The sequence below is a fragment of the Hakea prostrata genome, chromosome 10, assembly GCF_041222555.1.
Source record: "Hakea prostrata isolate BN-2017 chromosome 10, UWA_Hpros_2, whole genome shotgun sequence".
Taxonomy (NCBI): domain Eukaryota; kingdom Viridiplantae; phylum Streptophyta; class Magnoliopsida; order Proteales; family Proteaceae; genus Hakea; species Hakea prostrata.
Window position 1 is genome coordinate 40994492 of NC_142609.1, and position 9233 is coordinate 41003724.

General features: G+C 37.8%; 1 protein-coding gene across 1 annotated transcript; it reads right to left on the bottom strand.

Annotated features, from left to right (window-relative positions):
• Positions 1-491: 491 nt before the first annotated feature.
• On the bottom strand, positions 492-8909 carry TIM50 (Haloacid dehalogenase-like hydrolase (HAD) superfamily protein). The gene is made up of 10 exons (XM_089136574.1): positions 8467-8909; positions 8247-8335; positions 5766-5802; positions 5393-5454; positions 5129-5242; positions 4729-4833; positions 4218-4316; positions 2065-2221; positions 1825-1936; positions 492-813 (listed from the first exon to the last, which is right to left on the bottom strand). Exons 1-10 carry the CDS (start codon positions 8729-8731, stop codon positions 765-767), a joined length of 1089 nt encoding a protein of 362 aa, XP_088992700.1. The 5' UTR covers positions 8732-8909; the 3' UTR covers positions 492-764.
• Between the last annotated feature and the right edge of the window lie 324 nt (positions 8910-9233).

A 9233-nucleotide genomic window follows, 5' to 3' on the forward strand; every position in this document is an offset into this window, starting at 1 on the left:
ACTCTTAGCCTGCTAATTATGAGGCAATGGTCTTTCAACTCCCAAGTCAAAATTACACAAATTTGCCTCTCTCCACATGAGCCAAGACCCAAATATGCTATGGTAATGGTCGACCACCCGAACTTACTGTAGTAATGGTCTGATCCCAACTTTAGGCGAGATCAAATGCCTTTTATATTCACCATATCCTCCATCACCTAAAACTTTTAAGGGGAAAAAAGGAAGGAAAAACTACTGCTGGCACCAGTGACCAGACCGTGGTGCCAATAAGCATCAGTTCCACTACTACATTGTGCTTGCCATGAAACACAACCCTTCAGAGAAAGAAGGGTTTTTAACCCCCACCACAAACTCCGCCAAGGTAAAGGAAAAAACAGAAGTTGTACCCCAAGAAATGTAAATATAATTAAGAACAAATTATCCTTTGTATCTAAGTCAATCTTGCTTATCACACCTTTATGCTTTATACCTCTACAGGCAAACAAATCAGCAGTTAGAACTTCCGGAGGTTTTCTTCTGAAGGCAATGTAAAATTAACTCCAGTCAAAATTCATCAAGTTACAAGGAGCAAACAATACAACACACGACCTCCCTAAAAGAATGATAATTGTACGGAAAAATTATCAAAAGGAGCTGTCAGAACCCTCCCTCAGGCTGAATATCCTTAGAAATTGCAAGAAAAGAAGATTCAAATCATCAAAGAATAAAAGTTATTTGCCCATTAGCCCATGGAACAGAAAACCTTCACAGCTTGTTCTTTTTCCTCACCATTGCCAGGGTAGGACTTTCTTCTTCTTCTCTTCTTGCATCACCCTGCATTAGCAACACAGCAACACTATGTCAGGTAAACAACATTACACCAGATCTCATTCAACTAATAAATAAATATACCCAGGAAGACATTTTAATTACAAGTAACCACATCATCCCCCCCCCCCCCCCCCAAAAAAAAAAAAAAAAAAAAAAAACTGAAGAAAAAAATGGAAAGCAATGATTATGGTCAGACGGGGGGAAAAATCCAAAAAGAGAAGCACTTTAATATTCACAAACTATATTTCAAGGAATCCATGAGCACAATTCAAGCTCCAGACTAACCAAAAGTAGTAACAAACAATTAAGCTACTAAGCTACTGAAGTGATATGCATCGTGGTTGATAGATTGGGTAACATGGGATATTGGCAGATAAATGGAACTGCAGATGAACCTGGTCAATTTCAGTGTTCTAAGCCCTTTATCTTTCACTGTATGGCAGCGAAGGATGTGCCTATTCAGGGGCTTCAAAGCAGCATGGTAGAATGACACGGACAACGGGGCAGGGAGAAGCAAAAAAGCATTTTTGTCAATTGATGTCAGCAAACCCCAAGAAAGTTGGCATATTAGTGAAAGTGAAAAACCTTTTAGGGGGGGAGGGATTGATGGCTTTATATTAGGGGGTGGGTACATATACCACTGGGAGTATCGAAACGGTGACCTCTTCACTAAGAGGTGTGGTCATTACCAACTGAGGGAATCCTTCGATGGTCAGTGAAACTGATATTATCCCTCTCAGAAACAAAGAGCTAACTCAAAACACTCAAGGCCACAAACTACAGGCAGAGTTATTAATAGTCCATGTAAAACAGAGACATGTGAAATTGTGAATGGCCCTTCTCAAAAGTAATTTTTTGATATAATAACTAGTTAGATATTTTCAGTGGCTTGGACTGGGAAAAAAGAACATTTTAGTGGTATACAGAGGGATTTAAAAATAACCAACAAATAGTCAAGTGCAAACTTCAAAGCTGTGCTTGAATTAAGCTTCCACTGAATGGACAAGACATTACCTCTGATTCTCCTTCAACACCTTCAACCGCTCAATAAATTCCTTAGCGATGTCCTGTCCTTGATAAGTGGCTAGAACTGTTCTTATATCAGCAGGTCTGTGGGTGGCCACATCTGTATAACCCGAAGGTCAAATGAATAAATTTTCAGCCCCAGGGGGATTCAGATTAAATCATCAGAAGCACAAGTAATGCATCTATTAGCAACATTACAAGGATATATCATCGTGGTAGTTCACTTACACTCAAGAAACGGAATAAGATCCAAAAGTGAAGTATCATCTGATTCAAGCTTCCAAGGCTTGATCGAAACACAATTCTCTGGCTGAAGGCAAGACTCGGTGCAATGTCCACTTACATAGAGAATCCTTGACGGGTCCCTGTTCAGTTTTGAGAGGTCCTGACAGGATGAAGTTTATCTAGTTATTTATTTGATAGATATGTGTGTGTGACAAATATTTCACAGAAAAAGAGTACTTAAGGATAGAAGTCATTAAAATTCAATATGGGTGGAATTTAGGAATTCTATTAAAGGCTCTGACTCCCATAATAGTTGTCACTGCTTTTTATATTTTTTGGGTACAATCTTAGACTAAAATGAGGATTATTTTTTTATTTCTTTCTATTTTAAAATTATTTTAACTCTATTTCTATAATATGTTTCTATAATATGTTTATGTATAATAGCCAAAGATTTCCTTCAGGAACATGGGATTTAACAAATGAAAGTAGGCTAAGAGTTACTGCAGTGGTTGACTCTTGAAGTCAATCTACAGTCAGGTCATGGGGTTGAATGCTGAAAAAACAAAGGCTGCATTTGTTTGCTGGAATAAAGGTGGGGTGGGAAAATTCTTTAAAAAAAAGCAAACTTTTCCTACTTTTCCTTTAAAACCTAAAAGTGTAGATTGTTTGGTTGCTTGGGGTGGGAAAGTTAGAGGAAACTTATCTGGTGAGGTGGCAACCCAACTTTCCCACCCCAAGCCTTCTCAAAACCCCACAAAATGTGTGGGACTTTGTAAAAAAGTGTGGAAAAGAAAATGTGGAACCCACAATTAACACTTTTCCCCACTTTCCTTTCATTTCCTTCTCCCTCACCCCACTACATATGGGACCCACATGTTATTTTCCAACCCCTTTTTTCCCACCCCACCTTTGCAAACAAACGCAGCCAAAGTGAAACATTACTTGGATTTCAGTAAGGAATTCAATGACTAAACTACGGACTTGAACCGAAATAAAATGCTCAAAGAAGTTTAGTGTTCAGGTCTGAGGGAAAGATGATAGGCCTTGTGATGGGCCTGTCATGTAAAGTTTGGAATGGTAACTTGAAGAGTTAGGAGGATAATTGTGCATAGAGGGGCTACCACATCCATGTCACCTTTCCCACCATACTAGGACCGATCAGGTGGCACCATGAACCCTAATCTGAATGAGATTCCAAAACTGCCTCTAGTAAAAGAGCAAAAAAATAGAGAATAAGGTAGGGGACAGCAGCCCAGCCTTCCATAGCAGCTAACCTTCACTTCTCAGATTTAGGGCCTCAGAATTACAACGGCAGATATCAGAATGGAGAGGAAAATTTTTATCCTAATCTTTTCTCCCATTATATTTGGTTCATTAATTCTTTCTCGGGATAACAATTTCATTCAGATGATTTAATTGGCAACAATTTGGATGAGAGAGCAAAGAGAGAGAGAGAGGAGAGAGAGAGAGAGAGAGAGAGAGAGAGAGAGAGAGAGAGAGACGAAATGTCCTTAATTTGGACAACAACTTCAAAACAACTTTTGATCAACATCTTGACAAACTACGCAGAAGCATCTTTTTGTAATTTTAAATCCCCACCACTCTTATCTAGCTTTAATAACTTAGCTCTTTTGGCTGCAAATAGAATAGGCAGCAGTACAACTCTTATTTGTGAGAAGAAGCATGTCTCACACATAACTATCCTAAAGTAATATATCTTTTCATTACTATCAAAAAAGAAATGTCAGCGCCGACATGTATTTCTATAAAAAAAAATTTGGGGGGTTAGGGTGGGGGGAGGGGGCATAGAAGTTCTATGAGAGCACAGTTAAAAACATGCACCAGAATGTATGCTTACCTTTTTTAACATATAAATTATGAGAAATGCATAAAGTATACAAATCAAAATTGCAATCAGAAGAATTACTCACTCAATCTGAAGAAATTATAATGTAAGAATAATGAGTGCTTGAATTTTAATTCAGAAATGAATCAAGGTCAGGAAATTTGATATGATCCACAAATATACAACAGAAAAAGAATTAGAAGCCTGAAGTGCATGGTTATTAACTACTAGTGAAGCAAAAAGGTAACTATTGAAATATGCCATCCAACATCATAGAAACAGAATATAGTACATAGGTCTTGCTTACCCTGTAGTGCACTCCATCTTGGTATCTAGTAGCAGACCTTGATAATCTAACCCGTATGCATCCCTTCTTGTCAAGTCTATCAATGATAGGATCTACATACTACAGACAAAGGAACAGCCCAAAAATAAATTAACTATATTTAGGTGCTTCAGTAAACAAATAAAGGGAAATCTTGTTGCAATGAAAGTTGGTGAATAAAGTTGAAACCTTTACTCTCTTTTTTTTGGGCCCATTTCAATGACACTTTTCTTTCTATGGTTGTAAAATGCTGTTATCACATGTATACTTGAAAAGCATACAAGACAATAACAACTCTTTAAATGATAAAATGGCAAGTAACTTTCAAACAGTTTTAAAAACCCTTTTGACCCCTGAAAGAACTTTAGGACCAAAACAAGGGCAATCAAGAGAAGGTTACAACTTCTCTTTCAATACTCCAATTTAGTTACAACAAGAAGTACCTGTAACTAAGAGAAGGAAATATTAACGGAGAACCAGAAATAAAAGTTACCATATTCAGCTGGTCTGAATAGACAACAATTTCATAGAATTGGGCAAGGTGCTCCAAGAATGCATCAACTCCAGGTCTCTTGAATGTTCTCCAGCCTCTGTCACGCTTTGCACATCAAAAGACTAATTGTTAAGTTCAGTTTAGTGGGAAAGAGAGAGAAAGTATATTGGAAAGACCAATTTCGTGAAGATTGTTACTATAACAATATGAAGTACATCCTTCACAAGGACAGATACAAATGTAGAGCAGGAAAGAGTAATCACAGTAAATTAGAGACGTCATAAGATGCAAAGTAGACCATGAAAGTCCATGTGCAACATGATTATGAAGACACAGTAAACCATTCTAGCAGAGAACAACAGGAATGACAACCATTTATCTCCAAAGAAACCAGTGTTACCTTCCAATCAGAATATATCAGTGTCTCATTTAGATCAAGAACAAGTGTGAATATATGCTGCTCGTGAGGCTGTAAGTCAGGAAGAAGCTTATCTGAGGATGGTTCAGTAAATCCCTGCAGCCATACATATTCGAGGATAAGGATTACAAAACTAACAACTACTTACGCCTTAACCCAACTGAATGGGGTTGGCTAATATCTACATTACTAACATTCTTCAAAACTCAGGACAAAGGACAAGTAAGAAAAATAAATAACACACACCCGGACTTGCTCTTCAATTGATCTCCTGAGGTCCAAGTACAACTCAATTGTCTTGGCAGGCACTGGATCAGAAAATAGAATATTCAAAAACATTATAATTTTGACTCAGGACCTAGCAATGTTGAGAAGCATAGTGATTAGAAAAAAATAACTCAAAACTGAAAGTCCTAAGATGAAAAATGAGTGGTACGAAAAAGAGAGAGAGAGAGAGAGAGAGAGAAAAGATAGAAAGAAAGAAGATGCACCCTTTGTTTTTGGAGGACTGGGGTGGTGGTTGGGGTTAGGGACTCCGTAAGAAGGAATGGTATGCGCTAAAATTACAAGGATCCATGACATAATGGATTATAGAATAAAGCATGGTTAAGAGAGTCACCTGTCATTGCAGCTGAATATAGCATAGCCTGGAATTTCTGTTACACACAAAAAATGGGGGGGTTATTATTCGGACAAAATTGTATGACACTATTATGACAAAGAACTAACGGAAGAGAACAATATCTACGTCATTTTCTGTAGTCAAAGATACATGAAATCCACAACTACTTTTTTTCCTTAATTTTGGATCATCAGAAGTGAGAACAAACAAAAGTGGCAAAAGATAAATTTTTTGGTCCCAAAACCATCACTGACCATCACCTCTCCCCTTACTGCTCTTTTTCATTTTTCATTTTTCCCTTTTTCTAAGATGACTATTGCACCTTGAATAATGAGTTCCCCCTGCTAGACTACAACATAAATCAAAACACCAACCCAGTAACATAGAAAAACGATGGTTAATTTCAACAATAAAAAGGAAAAAACGCACTTGTTGTTGCACATAATTGTTATTTTCTGCCATGAAGACCTCATACAAGAATTCACCAATGTACTCTTCACCGTCATAAATGTCTAACAGAATTCATGAAGTAATATCTACTCACTTACAGCACGCAGAGAAGAGATGATTGATTCCAAAACAGTGCATGAAGTTTCACTAAGGTCCAATGTGTAGTTTCTTTAATGTCTTCTCAACTACGAACACTCAACAAAGCACCCAGTGCACAAGGACCCTGCAGGGAGGGGCAAATATACAGAGCCTTAACCCTGCTTTGCGAGGCTGTTTCCAAGTCTTAACCACTAACACTCCGTAAAAGATATTTAGACCACCTACCAAAATTATTAATTTACATACAATGAATTTGCAGAATCCAGAAAGCAACAAAATGTGGGTGAAGGATCATGCACTGAGCTTCTTTGTCCAGCAAATGCAAAAATGGGCAACAAGTCATGGATTAAGTCTCAAATTTGCATACATTTAAAAATGATAAACCAAACAGAATCAAACAACTCCAACCCTCCATTCCTTGGGTATACATTTTTCATCCAACTACAGAGGTGGATTATTTTCCACTACTTGCGCTGGCGTTCAAGATGGAATGGTAATGCAGACACACTATCAGGATAACTCAACTCACGTGGACAAGAACCAGTCTGGAAAACCACCTAACTGTTCTGATTCTGGGTCAAATTTCTGGTCGGAACTGAACCCAAGGGTCAGTTCTGGTTCTCCTTCAAATTTCTTTCTTTTTTATTAACTAGTTCCCCTGTAAAGGCTGGAATCCTGATTAAAATACCACCCCTTTTTCTATTATGTTTTGGCAAGTCCGAATAAGTCTAGGAGATCTTCTATAGCTTGTGATTAGGAGTTATCCAGGTCACACAACCCCCCCCCCCAATTAAAAAAGAAATTCAGTTTAAGAGTATACTCTTTTTTATTATTTTTTTTTAAAGATTGGCTCCAGCCTTTCAAGTGTTTTGTTTGTTTTAAGCACTATTTAAGTTTGGAATGCTCTCCAGCCTTGTGCAAAATTTGAGTAACAATAATTTGCTTTGCCTAGCTTATCCTGGCGTTGTTCAAAATGCTATTGTGGTGATGCCATGAACTTTATCTGTGGTGATTCGATAAACTGAGAAGCATCTACTTGTGAATCCAATCCAGGTCTTAGATGGTGATTCATTTAGTCAGATCCTACTCCTCTTTTCCATATTCTTCTTCAGAACACATGACGGATTATTAAAACGTGTATACATTCCCCATATGATTATTAGTTGTTCTTGGATTTATTCTATTGTCTCTTTATTAGTTGCAATGATTGGTTATTGTGTATCACTTATTTTTTATATTTTGTTCTTTCTCCCAAGAGCAAATACTGAGCACTGATTGTCATTATACTTGAGATTCCTTGTTTCAGACTTCCGTTACAAAATTTCAAAATCTCCCAACTCCATTATTAGAATTGGCTGAAATACCAAAGTTATTCCCCTTAAAATGACCCTCAAAACAGTTCTCAACCCTTCTCAAGGTTGTGACAACCAGTTATTGAGCCTTCTCAAATTTCTGCTTAGTAAGTCAGCATCTTGGGGTTCCCACGTTCTGGAATTCCTATCACACTTTCTTACAGATTTCATATTCCAACCAATGGATACGATAACCTTTTAATATTCTGCTTCTTAAATAAAACATTTCTTTCAAGCAGAGTATCAATGGTAAATTAGTTTCTGATTCTGTTTCAATGGCTTTCTTTCTACTGTAAAACATTGCTTTCGAACAGAGTATCAATGATACATTAGTTTCTGATTCTGTTTTAATGGCTTTCTTTCTCCTGAATCCTAGAAACTTCCCTTAGTCTACAGTTCTGGTTTCTGTTGATTTTTGGAATTACTACAAAAGGCGGCCAAGAACCACCACATCAACTGCAGGAAGTGTTATTAAGTATTTGGTTTTTAAACTCAACAATGGGTAAAGGGATGACCTCCCCATCATCAAGATGCAAAGTACCAATTATTAATGAAGCTGATATGCGGTAATGCTTACATCTAAAGCAGACGCATCATCCTCCACAGCATAATCTGTAAATTTCCGTAAATGCTTCGTCCTTTCATCTACTTCGTCCAAGCTGTAAGCTGCAATATAAGCAACAAGAAATTTCAGGATTCAAGAATCGAAATCATCTGATTCTTGAGATAGAAACAGTACACAAAGAACATAAATTAAAATTTTACACACCAAGAACATAAATTAAAATTTTACACACCATATGTAGCGTAGCCGGCAGTGGCGAAAGCTGTAGTAAGAGCTCCGATTACTCCAAACTTGAGGAGATTCCATGACTTCTTCTGGTTTGTAGGTGGAGGAGGAGGAGGAGGAGTAGAAGATGAAGGAGGAGGTTGTTCATTTAGAAGAGATGCAGAAGAGACTATAGGTTCCTTAGGAGGGTCTGCAGAGGCACTAGAAGAGAAGTTTCTACAACGATTCTTGGAAACGAAGGGGAGAAGACGAGATCGAACGATTCGATGCATAGCTCTAAACCCTCTCCGAGACAAGTAGGGTTCCGCTAAGAGGGTTTAGCAGGAGAGATCAGAGAAGAGAAACACGAGAAGCTGAGAAGAGCGTTCCACTTCCACACCAATGGAAACTCGAAAAACGAAGCTTTCGCTTCCCTTCGCCGCCCCCACCTCGGCTCTTTGAGAAATGAGAGAAAAGAAAGCTGTACGGGAATAAACGGATCGTATTCGGGCCGGGTAATTATAATAAGATATCATGTTTTGGTATTTTAATTACATTCAAAACGGATCGTATCCGGATCCAATTCTCACTGGAAATTGGATTGAGAATGATCAAAATGGATCGTGAGAAAACCTAGAATTGGTACTTCATACTTGATAGCAGCAAAAATTATTTTATTTTCTTTCTTTCAACACAAAAGGAAAAGGATTTTTTGTTTCTTTGGGGTGAATTGAGTATCGGATTTAAAACGGGTCGGGTAGACTACAAACCCGAAACCTGGCCAATCTCATCCGG